The sequence below is a fragment of the Drosophila teissieri genome, unplaced genomic scaffold (genome assembly GCF_016746235.2).
Source record: "Drosophila teissieri strain GT53w unplaced genomic scaffold, Prin_Dtei_1.1 Segkk118_quiver_pilon_scaf, whole genome shotgun sequence".
Lineage (NCBI taxonomy): Eukaryota > Metazoa > Arthropoda > Insecta > Diptera > Drosophilidae > Drosophila > Drosophila teissieri.
The window spans coordinates 1,473,387-1,495,667 of NW_025224987.1; the positions used below are offsets into that span (position 1 = coordinate 1,473,387).

The window sequence follows — 22,281 nt, forward strand, 5'->3', positions numbered from 1 at the left end:
GATTAGGTTCAAAACTTTCCCCAAGATATAGCAAAGAAATAGTTAAGGAAAACAAGCACACTACAGTAACAACAGAATCGGGAAAAACGGTACATAAAAGCCATAACAAAATCTAAAATTTTTCAGAATATTACTATGGATTACGAACGATGTCAGTGGAACAATGAACCTTACAAACTATACGAACGCACAGATACAATGAACAAGGGGATCGGAAAACTACAAACCTCAACAACTAAACTAATACACCTCATTAACCTCGACCAAATCCAAACCGCTTTTGATATTTTACATGAACATACGGAAAATAGCCTTAAACGCAGTCCATTATACGCTACCCTTCACCATGAGATAAACACAACTACTCACACATTCCGAACAATCACTCGAAAAACTAGGTCCTTAAATTGGCTAGGGTCAGGATGGAAGTACATAGCGGGTAGTCCAGATCATGATGATAGAGCAGAACTTAGATAAACTTATTGACAATAATAACCAACAGGTCATTGTTAACAAACAGTTAGAAGGAAGAATAAATAAACTCAGTGCAGTATCTAACGCTCTCAGCAATTCTATTCAAAAAAGCAGTTCAGTAAGTATCGAGACGGCTATTAGTTTGCACAACCAGATTCGCCTTTTAAAAGAAGAAATTAACATTAAATATGCCATTCAATGGGCACGATTAAACGTAGTTAACATACTTGTATTAAATGAAGATGAGCTAATTGAAGTCGAGAAAATTTCTAAAAGAAATAATATGCCAACCCTATCAATGGAAGAAATAATGGAGTTTTCCGATGTGTCAATTCTCCATAATAAAACAACACTTCTGTAAATTGTAAAAGTTCCAAACTTAGAAGAAATACAATACCAAGACCTTATTATAAAACCCATAGTAAAAAACAATTCAATCATACACTTAAACTTTTAAGAAATCTTGTTTTACAAAAACCTTACCTATGGCATTCCCCAAACTTGTACAACCGTAGAATACATAAAAATATGCAATAAGAAAAAAATTGTTAATATAAGTAATTCAAAATGTATACCAAAGCAGTTCAGGGACAGAAAGCGCTGTGTAGTTTTAGCAATGCCGACCATGTACCCAAAATAGAAGAAGTCGACGATGGAATCATCCTACTAAACGACTACGATGGAAACGCAACCTGAAACAACACAGAACTTCGAAGAATCTGAGTGGTAAGAACTTCCGCTCCCACCAATGAACGACTTTATTTGTATAAATCCAATTTGCAACTAAATTACCCTAAGCTGTCCCTAGGAAGCTGTGATCACTTGCATTGGTGGGAGCGGAAGTTCTTCCCAATCAGATTCTTCGAACTCTACTTGGCAGCTCGGCGTGTGCAGGAAATTATCGAATTCTGCTTGGCAGCTCGGCGTGTGCAGGAAATTATGCAGACGCTGAGCTTGCAGATTGAAGCTTGCGTATTGGGGTTCATTGTTCTGGATTTAAACATTTTTGTTGTTAACTTACATAAAAGACATTTCAACGGCGATTCCGGAATTTGACGGTAAAAAGATCAATTTGCGTAGATTTATCACGGCAATCAAGTTGGTTAACCTGACTAAGGGACCACATGAAGCTATTGCCATTGAAGTGATAAAATCGAAAATAATCGGAACGACACCCTATAGAGTACAAAATGAAGTTACAATTGATGCCATTATCAGGAAACTAGAAGAAGTGCTCGTAGGAAAAACAACGGACGTAGTAAGAGCAAAAATGGCAAATGTTTACCAAAAAGGTAAAACAGCCACACAAATTACAAATGAAATTGAAAATTTACCCAAGTCTCTTGAATCTTCATATGTAGATGAAGGATTGCAACCAGAACATGCTATCAAATTTAGCACAAAGGAAGCAATCAATACAATGACAAAGAATTGCGATCACGGAAAACTAAAAACAATTCTAGAGGCAGGAACATTTAAAACATTGGACGAAGCTATAAGTACATACATCCATTGCAGCACTGAGATGACAGGAAGTCCAAGTTCCGTTTTGTTTTACAAGAGAGGACAAGGAAGTTACAACAGAGGTAACTACCGAGGACAAGGAAATGGTCGAGGTGATAATTATAGAAATAATTATAGCCACAACAATGGCCAATACAACAACTATAATAATTATAACAATGGCAGAGGACGAGGAGGATATAGAGGAAATAACTACCAGAACAGAGGTGGTGGTAACTATAACAACCAAAACCGCAATTTCTCAAATTATAGCCAAAATGGTAATGTCAGACATGCAGACAGGCTCCCTTAGGAAATCAACAACAGTGATACAACAGTTTATACCATCAATCTCAATCTAAATATTTTCATTAAAGTACAAAATGAACACACAGGTAGGATACTTACATTTCTAGTAGACACAGGCGCCGATATATCAGTCATTAAAGAAAATTCAGATGAACTTTTAAATGTTGATCATAATAATATAACACAAATTACAGGAATTGGAAAGGGTTCAATAAATTCAATAGGTTTAACACTTCTCGAGATAAGAACCGGTAACTATATAGTACCGCACAATTTTCATGTTGTGGACGACAAATTTCCGATCCCTGGTGACGGAATATTTGGAATCGACTTTATAAAAACATTCAATTGCCAATTAGATTTTACTACAGAAAGTGAGTTTTTCATTCTAAGACCAAATAATATAAAACAATCAATACAAATACCAATTTTTCATAATATTTTTAACACTGAGATAACCATACCAACTCGTTGTGAGGTTATCAGGCAAATTAACGTAAGTTCGGTGGATAACCAAATTCTAATACCTAATCAGGAAATAGAAGATGGTGTATTTGAGGGAAATTCGATATCAGATTCAAAAAACACGTACATCCGAATACTAAACACAACTAACAGCAATAACATTTTAAACGTTAGCAAATTAATTTCGAACCATTGACTAACTACAAAATAGCAGACCTAAACCACTCCAGAGGCGAATAAATTTTAAGCAGATTAAATAAAAACTTTCCATCTGCACATAAGAAAATGTTGACTGAACTTTTTGGATTGGAGACAGAGCCAATCACTACAAATAATTTTTACAAACAGAAGATAAGATTGAGAGATGATGAACCAAGCTATATTAAGAACTATAGAACACCTCATTCCCAACCAGCCGAAATATCGAAACAGGTAACTAAATTAATAGAAGACAAGATAGTAGAACCAGCTTTATCTGAATATAATAGTCCATTATTACTAGTTCCAAAGAAATCCTTACCGGATTCAAAAGAAAAAAATGGCGTTTAGTGATAGACTATCGTCAAATAAATAAAAAGTTGTTGGCTGACAAGTTCCCCTCGCCAAGAATAGATGACATACTTGATCAATTAGGCCGAGCAAAATACTTCTCGTGCATTCGTAGCATTTTGTAACTATTATAGACGTTTTATAAATAATTTTGCAGATTATTCCCGTCACATAACAAGATTATGTAAGAAAGATGTAAAGTTCGAATGCACAGCTGATTGCCAGCATGCCTTCGAACACCATAAAAAAGAACTAATGAATCCAACTTTGCTGAAATACCCTGACTTTAGCAAAGAGTTCTGTATCATAACTGATTCTAGCAAAGAGGCATGTGGAGCGGTATTGACCCAGAACTATAATGGTCTCCACTTGCCAGTAGCTTATGCATCCCGCAGCATCACTAAGGGTGAGAGCAACAAGTCAACAACAGAGCAAGAGTAGTCAGCAATACATTGGGCGATAAATCATTTTAATCATCTTTTCACCGTTAAAACAGATCACAGACCATTAACATACTTGTTCTTGATGGTTAATCCAAGTTCAAAACTGACCAGAATGAGGCTTGATTTAGAGGAATATGAATTTACTGTGGAATATCTTAAGGGTAAAGAAAATTATGTAGCAGGTGCGTTATCAAGAATAACCATCGACCAACTAAAAATATATATCCAAGCAAGTACTTAAAGTTCCTACAAGAAATCAAAGTAGACAGAAATCCTGCGCAGGAAAAAGAAATAAAAATAATAAAGTAGAATTGCCTAAGCAAACTACTCAAGAAGCTTCTAAGCTCAAAATATAAGGAGTCATTAATAATGACGAAGTACGCAAAGTAGTGACATTGCATGTAAATAATATGATATGTTTTTTTAAACATGGAAGAAAAATAACTGCAAGATACAATGTTGAAGATTTGTATATTAATGGAACTCTCGACTTAGGTAAATTTTTCCAAAGGCTTGAAAAGCAGGCCGGTATGCATAATATCAATCAACTAAAAATGGCACCGTGGGAAAATATCTTTGATAACATTTCAATAGATACATTTAAGAAAATGGGCAATGAAACATTAAAACTATTAAGAGTGGCGCTACTCAACCCGGTGACCTTAGTGAATACAAAGAAAGAAAAAGAAGCAATCCTGTCTACACACCATGTGGATCGTCACAAGGAGGACACGCAGGCATTACAAAAACCCTGGCCAGGATTAAAAGACATTACTTTTGGAAAGGTATGACTCGGGATATAACAGAGTACATACGGAAATGTGAAAAATGCCAAAAAGCAAAAATTATAAATTCCACAACAACTCCCTTTTCAATTACAGAGACTCCAATAAGCGCATTTGACAGAGTCATAGTGGACACGATAGGTCCACTACCAAAGTCAGAAAACGGTAATGAATATGCTGTTACACTTATATGCGACTTGACAAAATATTTGGTAACCATTCCACTCGCAAATAAAAGCGCAAATACAGTAGCGAAAGCAATATTAGAATCTTTTGTACTAAATTTCGGTCCAATGAAGACGTTAATTTCGGACATGGGAACTGAATACAGAAATCAAAGATTGCATAATCAAAGATTTATGCAAATACCTGAAAGTAGAAAATATAACTTCTTCAGCACACCATCATCAGACGGTAAGAACGATGGAAAGAACTTTTAATGAATACATCCGGTCATACATATCGGTTGATAAAGCTGACTGGGACGTATGGATAAAATATTTCGAATTTTGTTTTAATACTACACCCCCTTTATGGCACAAAATTATTGTCCAAATGAGTTGATTTTTGATAAAACATGCAATTTACCAAAGCATTTTAATAGCACAGATAGAATAGAAACCATTTATAATATGGAATACTATGCTTAAGAAATTAAATATAGGTTAGAAGTAGCATTTAACAGGGCAAGAATTATGCTTGAAGAACAGAAGAAAAAGAATAAGGAATTATATGACTTAAAATTAAACGATATAAGTATATCAATAGGAGATACGGTGTTATTAAAAAACGAAACCGGACATAAGTTAGATTTTAAATATACTGGACCATATACGGTAGTAAAGATAGAAGAAAGGGATAATATAGTAATCTCAAATGATATGAAAAAACAAGAAACGGTACATAAGGATAGGTTAAAAATTGTTGTATATTTCCTATTATCTTAACAAAAAAAAATTTTAATTATAAAATATCTTCATAAAATTACGTTATTTTCCAAAAGGAGGGAGATGTAATGTGCACACATATCGAATAGGCACTGTATCAAATCAGAACATTGGGAACAATCACATTGTAGCACTTTTGCAACAATGTTTACAATTCCCAGGCATATCTTGAGTGCAGCAATCTGACCACACAAGAATGCTATTCAGACCAAAGTTAAGTACATAAGAGCAAAGTAACGTCTCTGCCGGCGCAGACGGATTGCACTTGGCTAGCTTGGACTCTTCAAGACAAAGTACAAGGCAGTCTTCAATAAGTCTTAAATGAGTCTTCAATGAGTCTTCAATGAATCTTCAGTCTTAATTAATCTTGAATCTCTCTTCAATAAATGAATTACTATTATTACACAAAAAATGAAATACAATTATTACACTAAAAACGAAATCGCACGATTTGGCCCAAATCGAATTCGAAAAAAAATTTCGATTACCGGAGCATGCCTGAATATCAAAACATTTTACAAAAGTGTGTGTGTGGCAGTCTTGGGCGTTAGAGTGGGCGTGGCAACATGAATCGACAAACTTGCGCTGCGTCTATGCCCCTGGAGTCTGTATGCTTAATCTCAACTTTCTAGCTTTTGTAGTTCCTGAGATCTCGACGTTCATACGGACGGACAGACGGACATGGCCAGATCGACTCGGCTATTGATCCTAATCAAGAATATATATACTTCATATGGTCGGAAACGCTTCCTTCTTCCTGTTACATACTTTTCAACGAATCTAGTATACCCTTTTACCAAAGACAGAATAACAAGATGCGTAACGCCATACGATTTTTTTGCACACGATTTTTTCGTCGTGGCTTTTCAAGTGGCTCCAGGCTCTCTCGAAATTTTATTCAAAAGCCAGAGAGCGGAGAGCTCTAGAGCCACCAGCTCTCTTGTACGCATACAGCGACAGCTGACCACTGTATTGGTGCACACGTATGCACATGCATTGTAAAAATGACAAAATATGCCCTTCATCTTAGAAGTTCTTAGACTTTAAATCTATATTATTTTTTATAAATTGACACCACTTTAAAACTCTAGTCTTGCATTGCCTTAACATAACAATTATTCAAATTTAACACAGAAATAATAATAGCACAATCTATGTACAAAAAAATGCATAATAATTTTAAAAGATGACTTTATATTAGAATAATTGTCATTAGAGTATTCAGCGTGCGACGTGTGAAAAATATAAGAAGACAATGATTCTTCGGTGCTTATGTCCGCACTTCGTGCTTCAAGAAATCAATTTTGCAATAAACAGATTCCATATATTTATTTATTTTATAAATATTAATTTTTTAATATGAATTATTTGTATGAAATATTTATTTTTGAAATGTAATTTCTTTTTTTGGAAATTCTTTGTTATACCCGTTACTCGTAGAGTAAAAGGGTATACTAGATTCGTTGAAAAGTATGTAACAGGCAGAAGAAAGCGTTTCCGACCATATAAAGTATATATATTATGTCCGTCCGTCTGTCTGTCCGTCTGTCCGTCCGTCTGTCCGTCTGTCCGTATGAACGTCGAGATCTCAGGAACTACAAAAGCTAGAAAGTTGAGATTGAACATACGGACTCCAGAGACATAGACGCAGCGCAAGTTTGTTGATTCATGTTGCCACGCCCACTCTAACGCCCACAAACCGCATAAAACTAACACGCCCACACTTTTGAAAAATGTGTTGATATTTTTTCATTTTTGTATTAGTCTTGTAAATTTCTATCGATTTGCCAAAAAACTTTTTGCCACGCCCACACTAACGCCCACAAACCGCTCAAAACTGCCACGCCCACACTTTTGAAAAATGTTTTGATATTTTTTCATTTTTGTATTAGACTTGTAAATTTCTATCTATTTGCGAAACAACTTTTTTCCACGCCCACTCTAACGCCCTCAAACCGAAAAAAACTGTCAGTGTTGAAGACTCGCTTTCGCACTTCCACTTCTGAGTAACGGGTATCAGATAGTCGGGAAACTCGACTATAGCGTTCTCTCTTGTTTACTTTGTATACGTTTTAATTATTTACTGTAGTTATTTAGTCAAATTACTAGTATGAAAATTATCCATTTTCAGTATTTAAAATGCAACTAAGATTCATTTAAATTATTTTCTTATATTTCATTTTGTTGTTTTTAAAACAGCGCGCAATTATGGGTAGGCAGAAAAGCGCGCCAATTTTTTTTGTTTTTTCTTTTAATACGTTTTTTTTTTCTCTTAAAACGTTTGCTTAAAGCTGACTATACGAATAGCTCCTCGATTTTTTTAAATTTCGCTATATAATTGTATTTATAATCAATTAAAGTCGTTTTGTTGCATTGGTAAAGTACGGAAATATATTACATATATTACATATTAATAATTATCAATATAAATATAAATATGTAACCGGTAGCTAATTCGAGCGGCGATTTTATCAAACGAATATTAAAAAAACTTCTTTCAAACCATAATAGTTTTGAATCGAAATTGACCAAAACATTAATCAAATTCGTTTCTTAGATCAAAATTGATTTCGGCCCGAAAATCGTCTTCTAGCAGAAGCACGCACACATACACACTATCTCCTTTAATGTTTTAACTCACACAAGTAAGACAATTCTATTTTTAGATTTTTACGCTCTCAATTTTAGGCGAGCGAAAAGAGAGCAGTTTGGTCGTCACCAAAAAAGTGGCTGCATAGTGCAAAACTAATGTATGGCCGTTACGCATCTTGTTATTATAATGTCTTTGCTTTTACTCTACGAGTAACGGGTATAAAAATCTTAACCTAACAGGCTAGTTAAGTACAGAACATGTAAGTTTGATAAGTGAACTCAACGGCATACCCTGGAGAGTTATTTTGCAAGAAAATCTAACCCAAGTAAATTTAACTTGGAGTAATAAAATAAAAAAAAAAGGGAAAAAAAATATTGCATCCCTTTTATAATTGATTTTCCTTTGCATGGTTTTGAAATAACAAATTTCCTACGGCTCAAAAATTTGTTTAAGTCAACCTGAAATTGTTTTTTATTATTGTGAGACCTTGTCAACTTTCATTCTATTTCTCGCGCAACGTAATTTCGTTGTCTCGAAAGCCGATCAGTTGTGCTCGGCAAAAATAGTTTTGTTTAATGCCAACCAATGGTCAATGAGTTGGGCAAGTGAATATAGAAATACCAAAGTCGAATACGATAGTGACGACGGGTGGGATTTAGAAACACAAGGCTTTCGTCCTACCACGACAGATAACACCAAAGACATGGACGCTGCCCAGTTACAAGCAATTATATCTGGAGCCGTTAGCTAGGCCTTAGGCCAAGCAAGAAGCTAGACTGAAACCGGCATTCCAATCACAGTTAAATGAGGTGAAACAGCAGATGCAAAGCTTGTGCGTGGAAGCACCACAAGTGGAAGCTAACAACGGAATGACCGTAGATCCAAATATTCGATGCGAAGTCAAGCTGGACATTGTAAAAACCATGCCAGATTTTACAGGAGAACAAGATGACTATGTGTCGTGGCGGCAGTCAGCCGTAGACGCAAACGAAATGTTCAAACCATATCATGGTAGCGAGGCACACTACCAAGCCGTCTCGATTATCAGAAACAAAATCAGGGGATCGTCAAGAGGGCTATTAATTGCCCATAACACAGTCTTGAACTTCGATGCCATTATTGCTCGATTTGACTGCAATTACGCGGACAAAACGTTGCTGCGTGTTCTTCGGCAGGGACTTGAAACAGTTAGGCAAGGAGAACTTAGCCTAATGCAGTAGTACGACGACGTAGAAAAACGATTAACGTTACTGACAAACTTAGGAAAAGCCAAAAACTTTACAACGTTAGATTTAAAGTCCGGCTATCACCAGATATACTTGGACGAGAAGACATCTTTCTCGGTAAATTGCGGAAAGTATGAGTTTGGTCGATTACCGTTCGGTTTAAAGAGTGCGGGAAGATGCTTCTTCCAAAGAGCGATCGACGACGTCTTACGAGAACAAATTGGCAAATCGTCTTACGATTACGTAGAATAATTAATTAATTTTCTGAAAATTAATATGACCATGTTAGGCACATAGATTTGGTTATAAAAAGCCTGTATGATGCCAACATGAAGGTGTCAAACGAAAAAACACACTTTTTAAGGAAAATGTTGAATATCTGGGATTTATTGTTACCAATAGGGGTGCAAAAACCGTAAAAGCCATAGAGGAATACCCAAAACCGAAAAATCTGTATGAGCTAAGGTCATTTTTGGGTCTAGCCAGTTACCACCGTTGTTTCGTAAAAAGACTTTGCGGCGTACGCGAGGCCTTTGACAAGCTTGCTGAAAGGAGAAAATGGCTCTATCAGCAAACACATGTCTAAGAAAACTCCTATTGACTTCGGTGACTTGCAGAAAAATGCATTCGAGAGTCAGAGAAATGTCTTGGCTTCCGAAGATGTAGTTCTCAGATAACCTGATTTCGATCTAACAACTGATGTTTCCGCGGTATCCGTGCGGTTCTATCGCAAGATAAACAAGAGAGATCGCTATAGTCGAGGTCCCCGACTATCTGATACCCGTTACTCAGCTAGTGGAAGTGCGAAAGAGAGTCTTTAACACTGACAGTTTTTGGCGGTTTGTGGGCGTGGCAAAACGTTTTTTAGCAAATCAATAGAAATTTACAAGACTAATAAAAAAATGAAAAAATATAAAAACATTTTTTAGAAGTGTTGGCGTGACAGTTTTGGGCGGCTTGTGGGCGTGGCTACATTTGGAAAGCAACTTGCGCTGCGTCTATGTCTTTGGAGTCTACATGCTCAATTCTAGCTTTTATAGTTCCTAAGGACGGACATGGCTAGATTTTTGAAATGAGTTGACGCCGAAACATCTTAATGTTAAATGATATCATCACAAAGAATGAAAATATATGTAAAAAATGTTTAGTCAAAAAAATAAAAGAGAACGCTATAGACAAGTTCCTCGACTTTCTTTACTCGTAGAGCTAAGGGCTTACTATATTCGTTGAAAAAAAAGTCATCCATTTTTATTAAATTTTTAATTTTGGTGCAGCAGCACAGCAAGTTCCGATCAATTCAACCAGTCAAACACTACTCAAGTGATTTTCTCACTTTACCATTCTTCCTCATATTCTCTCATGTCTATACACACTGCCGTTCACTATATTGTCTTCTCTCTCTAACACACTATTTATGACAACCAGAACGAACCTCACTCAGCTGCGGAGGCTGTCTGTGCCTCTGCTGCAGTGCTTGTCAGAATTTCACCACAATTTCAAAATTTCATCAGAATGTGAAATCATAGAAACAATTCCCAGAATTCCAGGAGTCGCGCTTCGACACGGCCTTCCTGACCTTTCACACGTCCTCGTGTGTCTAATCCACCACTCGTCATCAACTTCAAAATCTTTCTCTCTTACATTTATTAACTTATAGAGCCGCTTACACAAACATTAATTGACCTCTTATGATTGATTTCTCTTTTACAAACCTAATTATAAACACCTCTCTAATTTACATGTCCAAATTTAAAACCATTCACATTCTCCATAACTTTAATTTCACATATCAACATAGGCGTGCCATCTCTCACACCCAATCTCTTGACCCCCGCCATAACACTTCTCGTCTCTGCGAGATAGCTGTTATTGTGCGGTCATAACTCTTTTTTTTGAACACACACCATTTCATTCGTGCCGTTTACCAAATCTTTCCTCTCTTGGGACACAGATGCACGATCACTATTGCCATCTTTCAACTCTTTTCCCTCTTGGGAGTCACCATTACATTCTGCTGTCAATCGTCTGTCTGCGAATATTTATATGTTGGCTTATTAACTAGCGACTTCAACTCGTATCGATCACCATCTAGTACATTAATTACCTGAAATGGGGCCATATATTTGGGGTCAAGCTTCGTTTGATAACGCTCCTCGCTTTTCGGTATCACATGATCACCTACCCTATACCGAACTACTTTTGCTTTGTTTTTATAAGCATAGTCTTAAGAGTGCTCATCACCCTTTCAACCTGCCCGTTTGCTCTGCTGGCACCTGTAGCTATTAAGTGCAACTCAATCCTGTTTGTTGAACATAACTCATGGAACTTGTTGCTGGCAAAACTTCTGTCTTGATCCGCTATAATACGACTGGGAACTCCAAAGAAAGACATACTTGACTTTATAGCTTTGATTCAATTTTCCGAGTCAAGATTTAGAGTATTATACAAGTGAACAAACATAGTAAACGCATCTATCTGAACTATGATATATTCCTTTAGATCATTCTTTCCACTAAGCTTCCCACTTATATCCACGTGAACGGTATGCCACGGTATATCAATCTTGGGAATTGGGTGCATATCAATTTGTATTTTGCCTGATATGCAAAATTTGCATGTCATGCTATTTTCCACAACTTTTCTTACATATTTGATTATATGCTCAAACTAATATTTCTCCCAGACCTTGTTTAAAGTTTTCTGCCACCCGAAATGCATTACAACCTCGTGTACATGATTTATAACAGACCACTAAAACGCTTTAGGGATTGCTGGTAGGCAAGGAGTCTTGCCATTACGCTGTATTTAGTAGTCCAGTTCGAACCTCATATGTTTTATCGACATTTGCCTAAATGCCTTCGTTATTCAATTGAGCCAAGATTCTGTTTATACCTTCATCTCGTTGCTGTTAGGCTAATAGCAAATTATCTGTTATTGTTGCCAGATCAATACGAACTTCATCTACTTGAAACTGTGGGAATCGGATTTCGCGATAAAAAATCCACGTGAGCCATTTGGCAACCCTTGCGATATTCTAAAGTCAAATGCCTGTAAGTACGCCCATCAGCGGTGTACGCTAGGGGTCAACTCGGTCTTTCAGATTTCAACGAATTGCAATCAGTATACACCAAAAATTTTCTAACGTGCAAATAATGTCTAAAATGTCATACAGCATTATAGATAGCTATCGTCTCGAACTCATACGAGTGATATTTGGCCTCTGAAGTTGACGTACATTTGCTATAATATTCGACTACTCCGTGTTTCCCTTCTATTTTATGCATGAGCATAGCGCCGTGGCCATGTGCACTGGCATCAGTATACAATTCAATTGGAAACTCAGGGTCGAATAAGGTTAGTACAGGGTCACTGTGTTTCTTCTCGTGTTTCTCCTTCAAAAAAAATTAAATTTTTTTATATTGAACAATAACCTTGTCTCTGATCACGCTTTTAGCACTGTATTCAACCTCTCACATGCTTCCTCCTTTGTATTCGCAACTAACAGCACATCGTCTATGTAAACAACTGCATAGGAATAGGCTAAGTCCCCCAAAGCTTGAACAATAGCACGTTAAAAAATACATGACGCATTCTTTTGACCAAATGGCATGGCCAGAAATTCGTACTGACCCTCTGTAGTCACAAATGCTGTTCTTTTTATAGATTCGGGATTCCCCGCAACCGATCTATTTGATCCGAAATCAGTGGCAATGGAAACTTATCAGAAATCGTATTTAAGTTTAGCTCACGAAAATCGATACACTGCTGGGACGAATTACATCAGATTCAAGCATTTGTTTTATCTTTTCTCTAACTAACAGCATCTCATCTAGACTGAGCCTGTGAACAGTTTTATACTTATCAATTAAACGAATTTCCAATGCTCCTGTTGTTACACGCTTATTTGGTATCCCAATTACAAAACTATTGGCATACGTTTCCAATTCCTCGTAGTGTAGTGGATAGCGCAACTTCCTGTCAAACACGAGGTCGTGGGTTCAAACCCCACCCATGACGGGAGCGTGGCCACACAATCTTTCCTCCCAAAAAATTACTTTTCTAGTTTTTAGAATGTAATATTCCATCCAAAATGCCAAATGCAACAATCTTCGGCAACTTCCTCTTGCCCCACTGCCTCACCCCCTCTCCACGCTATATGGAGTAAAGCGGGGTACCTTCACATAGTTACCAAGCGCACCCTGTGTTCTGCGAACAGCAAAAAAACCCAGCAGGGCCTGACGCGTTACCAGACTGTTCGCTGTTTTACGACTAGCAACATCACCACTCCCCGATGACGTTAGGTGGCAGCCCCACCACTGGGATAAGCCGCATCTGGCCAATCACCAGATAGGTCGAAAAACTTAAAAAAAAAAAATTATTACCGAAACGAATACGAGAAATAGGCTCTCGTAGAAGCCCTAAGTTCCCGAGAGGAATAGCAAAGGAATTATAAAAAAAACAAGAAAGAACGCTATAGTCGAATTCCCCGACTATCTGATACCCGTTACTCAGCTAGTGGAAGTGCGAAGGTTAGTCTTTAACACTGACTGTTTTTGGCGGATTGTAGGCGTTAGAGTGGGCGTGGCAAAAAGTTTTTTTGCAAATCGATAGAAATTTACAAGACTAATACAAAAATGAAAAGATATCAAAACCTTTTTTAAAAGTGTGGACGTGGCAGTTTTAGGCGGTTTGTGGGCGTTAGAGTGGGCGTGGCAACATGAATCGACAAACTTGCGCTGCGTCTATGTCCCTGGAGTCTGTATGCTTAATCTCAACTTTCTAGCTTTTGTAGTTCCTGAGATCTCGACGTTCATACGGACAGACGGACAGACGGACGGACAGACGGACATGGCCAGATCGTCTCGGCTATTGATCCTGATCAAGAATATATATATTTTATATGGTCGGAAACGCTTCCTTCTGCCTGTTACATACTTTTCAATGAATCTAGTATACCCTTTTACTCTACGAGTAACGGGTATAAAAATACTTTTCCTATATATTTCTTAATTTATATTTATTATTATCATTAATTCTGTATTGGTGTCGAAAAATTTGTCCAAATTGTTCGCAGGTGCATTATTTTGAACGGCACTAACAATTTTTGATTTATAAATACTAAATTTATCAAATTCAATCAATACACCGATGCCAAGCTTTAATATTAAATTGAGACGTTTGGACTGTTAATTGTATTTGCAAGTGTCTCTTAACTTTATTGTCACCAATTCCTCTTAAAATAACTAGATTATTATTTCTCTTGCCAGATAATTTGTTACCTAATTTTTCTTTTACCAAAGAACATTCGGCTCCCGAATCGAAAAAGAATGAAAAGGTCTCACCCAATTGAAAGAATAATCCACTTGGCTCACTTAATTTGCATGTATTTGTTGTTGTCTTTGGGACATAGAAAAGCCACACGTCCCATTTCGTCGCATTTAAAACATTTTTTGTTCGAACGATCTTTTGACCCAGGCGTGTTGCTTCCGCTGTAGCTTCTTCATTTTGTGTTTGATGTACCTTCCCTTCGAGCGCGGCATTCGGCGAACTTGTGGCCAACTTTCCCACAAAAATGGCACATGGTCCGCGACAGCATTCTTAACTTCTTCTTTTCTGGGCAAGAATCATCTTTGTTGTTACGTTTCTAGAAGGTGTAAGCTTGCAGCGGTTGCTGAAGCTCATTGCGCGTAGCTACATTTATTATCGATTTGTGCGATGTGAGCCAACGCTACCGATACCGCAATATCCTCCAAATCCTTGACCTTCCACTTAGACAGCAACAGGGTGACAATGACAGGTTTTGGACGTCCTTTCAAGACGTTCATGAGAATGGCAGCCGTCGTACCGATCCCCGCTATATGAACAGTTCCTTAAACTGCGTCCATGCGATTGCGATGCACTGCTTTCTAGCGCTTTGCTCAACGCTATTACGAGCGCACTGCCTTAAAGCGCATTATCTGCAAAGATTCATTCTTTGCATTATCATGCAAATGCATCCGCTCCAGCGCTGTCAGCGCAGAGTTTTTGCAGTGTGAAGTGCAAAGACTTTTCATCCAACGCCGGTGCTCTCGGTGCGTGCATGGTTTTTATTATTTCCATGAGGTAACGGTTTTGTGTTTCCAACGCAGCCATATACTGATCAGAGCTGGGCTCTTGTGGCGAAGGCAATCCCACTTCTGATGTCGGCAAGAGGGGAGTCTTATTCATTTTTATTAAATTTGTAATTTTGGTGCAGCGCCACAGCAACTACCGATCAATTCAACCAATTCAAACTCTACTTTTTGATTTTCTCACTTTACCATTTCTCCTCATATTCTCTTATATCTATACACACTGGCGTTCACTATATTGTCTTCTCTCTCTAACACGCTATTTATGACAACCAGAACGGACCTCACTCAGCTGCAGAGGCTGTCTGTGCCTCTACTGCAGTGCTTGTCAGAATTTCACCACAATGCTACAATTTCATCATAATGTGAATTAATAGAAACAATTCCCAGAATTCCAGGAGTCGCGCTCCGACATATATATATATTCATAATTTGGATCAATAGCCGAGTCGATCTGGCCATGCCCGCCTGTCCGTACATATATACATCGTAATCTCAGGAACTATAATAGCTGATAGCTGGTAATGATATTTCCAAGTCCACTCTTATGTCTTAAAAGCGACCAAAAATACTGCTCCACACATTTGAAAAATGTTTAGTAATTTTATACCCGTCACTCGTAGAGTAAAAGGGTATACTAGATTCGTTGAAAAGTATGTAACAGGCAGAAGGAAGTTTCCGACCATATAAAGTATATATATTCTTGATCAGGATAAATAGCCGAGTCGAACTGGTCATGTCCTTATGAACACTTCGATCTCAGGAACTATAAAAGGTAGAAAGTTGAGTTTAAGCAGCGGAAGTTTCTTTCCAAATGTTTCCACGCCCTCCTTCGCCTTAAACTGCCAAGCGCACAATTTTGAAATATGTTTTGATAGTTTTATTTTATTGTTTTTTTTCTTAATTTTTACCGATATTTCAGAAAATGTCGAAAATCGACTAAAGCATTCTCTGCTGTATTTATCAGTCTTGTAAATTCCATTTATTTGCTATAAACCTCCCAAAACTGCAACGCACACCCTGTTTGCCCTGCGGATTTTTACTCTATGTGTAACGGTTATAACAAATAAGATCTAATTATACCCGTTAATCGTAGATTGAAACTATATTTGCTGAAAAGGTTGTAGCAGAAAGCGTTTCTGACCCTATAAACTAAATATATTTATAATCAGACGAGTCAATCTCTCCGTAGCTTTAAAAGCTGAACCGTTAAGACTAAGCATGCATAATACAGTCTACAGCATACTCGCCAACTTGCCAAGCTCATACGCGGCACAAAACGGCCTCACCTTTTTTTTTAAATATAATATATTATATTCATATTATTTTTTTCTCGACCAATTTTAATCAATATTTCAATCAAAATGTTGAAATTTCTCGTTCGTACACTAACTTGCTGAGTAACAGGTATATGAAAGTCAAGAAACTCTACTTTCTTGTTTTGTGCTAAATTATTATTATGATAAGGGAACTGTCTCGTCGAAGCTTATGCATATTATGCAACGCATGCATATTCCATTAAGGCTGATTGCCCTTACACATATATGTACTAAACGTATGGTGCTATGGTTGATTTTACATTTTTATTAAAAGATTTACTTCCACGTTAATTTATCCATTACGGTAGAGTATATGAAAGAGTATACTAGATTTATTCAAAAGTAATAGGAAGGGACTCGGATCAAATAAAGTAAGGACATTCTTGATAAAAAGAACTAGCCAAATCGGTCTAACCATTTCCCTCCGTCTATTATTAGGTCATTAGAGACACTTTATTTTTTTTTGATAGTACATGCTTATCTTTCATTATCCTGCTTGCATCATTCCACTGGCCATGATCGCTACCCAACCAATATAAATAGTGTCCTAACGGATATGGATACATATTCCTCGGCAACGAGTTTGTGCACAGGTCTGGCGACATTAGTTTTCTTATAAAAAAAACTGTGGGAACACTGATATATTGGTTAGGTTAGGTCGGAAGGCCCTCACGGGGCCGCGCATAGGCCAATATGGCCCGTAGCTGTCCAAAAGTTTCTTTATGGGCCTTGAGAATGTTTACGCGGTTTTCGAAATCTTTTAGGATCGAGGTATTTTTCGCGAAGGCAGTCGCTGAGCAACAACGCGGAGCTCAATGTTTGGCTTGACACAGTGGCGACACAAAAGCAACTAACCTTACAATGATAATGACCTCAAACCAAGTGAAAACCTTACTACAAACTGGTCCAAAAAATTTGGCTATTAAAATGTGTTGGCAAATTATTTGTTTTACCAAAGACAAGTTGATATGAACAATAATTATTTGCTATTGATGGGGATGTGTTGAAACAGTATACGAAATATTGAAGCCATACGACCCAATTAATTTTATCAACCGTTATGTATGAACGTATATATTCATTGAAAGTTCTGTGACTTCTTTTGACTATTTCAACTGTTTGGTGATGGTGTGCTATTGATGTAAAATTTTGTATTTTAAGATATTCTTATATTCTGTTCCCATGTCCGTACTGAACGTCTTCATTTGACCGTACTTTTGGATAAAAAATTCAGAAATTGCTTTAGCGACAGTATTTGCGCTCTTATTTGCAACTGGTATGACAAATATGTAGATATTTAGTTAAATCACATATTAGTGTGATTGCATATTCTTTGCCATTTTCTGATTTTGGTAGCGGACCAATAGTGTCCACTATTGCACTGTCGGAAGCTTTTATTGGGGTTTCTGTCATGGTTAAAGTAGTAGGTGTATTTCTTGTCACTTTTGATTTTTGGAATTTCTGACATTTTGGAATGTACTCAGTTATATCATTAGACATACCTTTTCAGTAATAATATTTTTTGACCTTGGCCAAGGTTTTTGTGATGCCTGTGTGAAACATGTTCAAAGATATTTTTCTATGGTGCCACTTTGAGTTGGCTGATTGAATTTATACCGGCTGGCATTTCAATTATTTATATATTCATAATATTTATATGCAAGGCCACTACTTTAAGTACTTCGTCATTTTTTTATGACTTCATATACTTTGGGCTTTGAAGCTTTTTCTATAGATTGCTTAGGCCGTTTATTTCTTTATCTCCTGCGCAGGATTTTTGTCTACTTTGATATCTTGTAGTGGCTTGTTTTGACAATGAAATGTCTACCATAACTATATGGTCTGAAATGAGTTATTGCCCAATGAATTGCTGCCAATTCTTGTTCTGTTGTGCTTTTGTTACTTTAAGCCATGGTAAACGCTCTTGATGCATATGCAACTGGAAGTTGGAGACCATTTTTGTGTTGAGAAACAGAGGAAATCATGATTTCTAAAAACCTAATCAATAGCTTAAGGGTCATGCCAATAGAAATTTAATAAACAGCCTAAAATATGAAGGAGACGCTCAAAGGAATACTAGCACTACATTAATGTTTCAAATTCAAAAGCCTTAAAAGGTAATTCTTAATCTTAATCAAGCCAGACAGTGGGCAAAAGCAGACATTAGCAACCCTCAAATACTAGGAGACCAGGAGATCAAAGAAGTTAAAAAAATATTAGATCATAATCAATTATATTACACAAATTTTGAGGAAGCCATGCACATAGCAGAAGTAAACATAGCGAGTAACGGACCGATGTTAATCTACATATATTGTTAAAGTCCCTGTATCCGATACCAAGATATGTGAAAATATTAGGGTGTGCGTGGCAAAAAGTTTTTCTGCAGATCGATAGAAATTTACAATACTAATAAAAAAATGAAAAAATATCTAATTATTTTTCAAGTGTGGGCGTGCCAACCTGTTACATACTTTTCAACGAATCTAGTATACCCTTTAACTCTACGAGTAACGGGTATAAGAATATAATAGACATAAGTAATTCATCTTGCCTACCAAATTCTCCTAAAAAGTCGCCCAAGTCTTCACGAAAAAGTACACCGTACACCATCAACTTATGCCGGCAATCCTCCAAACCGAGATACAAATTAATCTAGAAGAGAAACTATGACTAGAATTGGTCAACGAACTTAATGCCAATAATACTAAAACCTTGGAGCTGTTAAACATAATCTCCACATCCGATACTCTGATGGGCTGCGTCATAATCAGCGTAATCATCGTAATAATTGATGAAGGTTACAAAATTCCATATTAACCGAACCACCGATGACAAACAGAGTGGAGGACTTAATACCAAAAGAATTTATAACAACAAATAGCGAAAGCTTGTCGTGTGAGCGAGGACGGACAGAGCTGGGGGCAAAAGTATCAATAAAACTTGTAATTCAGATTTTGTTCCAGTTTTTGTGCAAATAAATCCGGACCTCTGGTCCGAATTACATTCTCTTGAAATAAGTAAACTATCTTTTATTTAACTTTTATATAAAGATGATACTATAATATAATAATAAAATTATACATACTTATTGCACGGGAGAACGCAAATGCCGCAACATTTTTCCATTCCACTTAAATTTTTTTCTGCTTCCCTCATATCGGCATTAATTTGATCCATTCCTTCTTCAATACGATCCAGTTGTTCTAAAAAAAATATTTAAATTAAAGTTATTTGTAAGATAAAAAGATTTAAGATCTTTAAGATTTTATTTCCTTACCGCTACGGCGCTGAACAATAGGTAAAAATGTGGGAAAAATTCTGTGGAAGCAGCATATATGTACATACAACAACAATTTTTCTAGTCTAAATCTATATAATGCTTATAAAATAAGGCATGATATATAATATCATATAAGTTCATATAAAAGCAAGTAATATTATAATATAGTAATATTATATAATATAATATAATATATATAATATATATAATATGCTGTTAATGTAGGGGGCCAATGTATCGCCTCTGCGCACATAGCTTAACAGCAAAGGTTTTAATTCCACCGTTCCGGCTTCGCAATTATTAAGTTGGAGAACTTAATATTTTTGCGATTAATATTTTCTGAATTATTAATTAATTATTTTCGGATTACGGGACAAGATCAACCTTTCGTGGGCCTAGTTTGATTTTCTGACCCAACAAAATATAAGAAAGCTCAACGTCCGAGCAACGAAATATTAATATTTGTATTCACATATTCATGTCCGACGACATCGAGATCTCGGATCATCTTGCCTACACTCCCGTTCCCAATTCTGTTGTCCATTCCGCATAGGAAACCATCCGCCCGAAGCAGCCGTTGAAGATTTCTGACCGAATTTTCTTCGGTGGCTTCCTGAGCCTGTTTCGGATCCGCTCCGGAGTCGCGGCGCACATTTATTCGTGTGCCACACAGGTCCTGTCATCGTCGTTTTCCGCCGGACGGGCGCGAAACAAAGTGGTAGTGTGACCATTAGCCGGCGAGTATTTTTTTTGCCCGTTGGTTTGTTGGAGTCAAGTTATTTTCGGGCAAGCTTTTTCTGGACCCTTTATTTTTTTGGCTTTTTCCGTCGTTCTAAAATACCCAGTTTTTTCAACCTTCAACGGCTTCAGCGGCCGCATGCCATTTGGCTGTTCACGTAATTCGTCTCTGCTTTCGGCGACGACAAACTTGTCGCATTAAGAGCATTAGTGTGACCGTCTGGCAGCTTCTTCCGAGGCACCCGTTGCTCAAGTCAGGTGACAAGCCCTAATCAGCAGAAGTCGATTCTGAGAATGTCCACGGGAGTACGATTCCTTCGATCCGCTTGGACAGGTCCCAATCCGCATCGCCGCGGCCGTCCCAGTTAAGAATATTCAAAGGGCAGAAAGCGACGAATCCGTCAATATTACCCCCGGTCCCTCATCAAGGTTTATTCGATCGGTCGCAAAAATTACGCAAAATGCGGTAGATGTCGCCCTAAAAAGGTTCATTGCGACGGCGGACCGAGGTAGCTTATTCGAAGCTAACCTCCACACTCCGGGCGCCTCAGGGCCTGAGGATCCCGCCACCTTAACAGTCTTGGAATCAAAATTCAGCTACTGTTATTATGTCTATTCGATGTGTGTTGCCAATCTTCAGGAGATAATAGGCTTCCACTCAGGCTTCCGTCAGTGTTCACACACCTTCGACGACAGGGTGTCGTCTACCGCCAGTGGACATCGAAGTTTTCGCTGGTGATTATCTTCGGTGGCCTACATTCCGAGACCTTTTCACCGCGATATATATAAAAAATCCTCGTCTCACACCGGTGGAAAGGTTGTTTCACCTGCTTGCCAAGACGAGTGGCGATGCACACATGATTGTGTCAAAGGCACCGGTGACGAATGAAGTTCAGCGTGGCGAGGCCTTACGGATCGCTATGAAAATAGACGCTTGTTGGTTAACAGCCACTTCAAGATTTTGCACAGCCTTCCAGCTGTCCACCAAGAGTCCGGGACTGCCTTAAGAGACCTACAGAGCACAGTTCAAAGCTATTTGACAGCCTTGAAGACGTTCTCCATTCCAGTCGAGGCTTGGGATTGCCTCTTGGTGTTTATGGTGTCCGCAAAGCTTCCCAAAACCACACTATTCTTGTGGGAGCAATCCATCCACAACAAGGTAGAAATTCCAACTTGGAATGAGATGAATGAGTTCCTGACCGAGCGCCATCGAACTCCGGAGACCGTCGACGAAGTCTTGCCTAGCGTTTCGGGGCAATTTCCGCCGAGATCGGCAACTGCGAGCGCCCACTGCGCAGGCTCAACTCATACGAGACCAGGGTGGCTTCCGCCCCCAAGGGGTGTGATCTCTGTTCCCGGGAAAACCATCCTATTCGCTTATGTCCACGGTTCCTCAAAATGGATATGAATGGTCGCTCCGACTACATCAAGAGAAGGCGACCGTTCCAAGTTCGTCTGCGACAGCCAGGACTCGGCCCGCACCTATTCCAAAAGGCACGGGCGCCTCAGAAGATCCCCCAGATGTGCAAGTATGCTT

General features: G+C 37.8%; 1 protein-coding gene across 3 annotated transcripts in view; it reads right to left on the minus strand.

Moving 5' to 3' along the window:
• LOC122625487 (synaptosomal-associated protein 25) overlaps positions 1-22,281 on the minus strand; it is a 288,237-nt gene that overhangs the window by 107,172 nt on the left and 158,784 nt on the right. For all 3 annotated transcript variants that reach the window (XM_043805583.1, XM_043805581.1, XM_043805580.1), the window contains one exon: positions 19,812-19,929. In XM_043805583.1, coding sequence (XP_043661518.1) covers positions 19,812-19,929 — 118 coding nt within the window. The remainder of the gene's footprint in view (positions 1-19,811; positions 19,930-22,281) is intronic.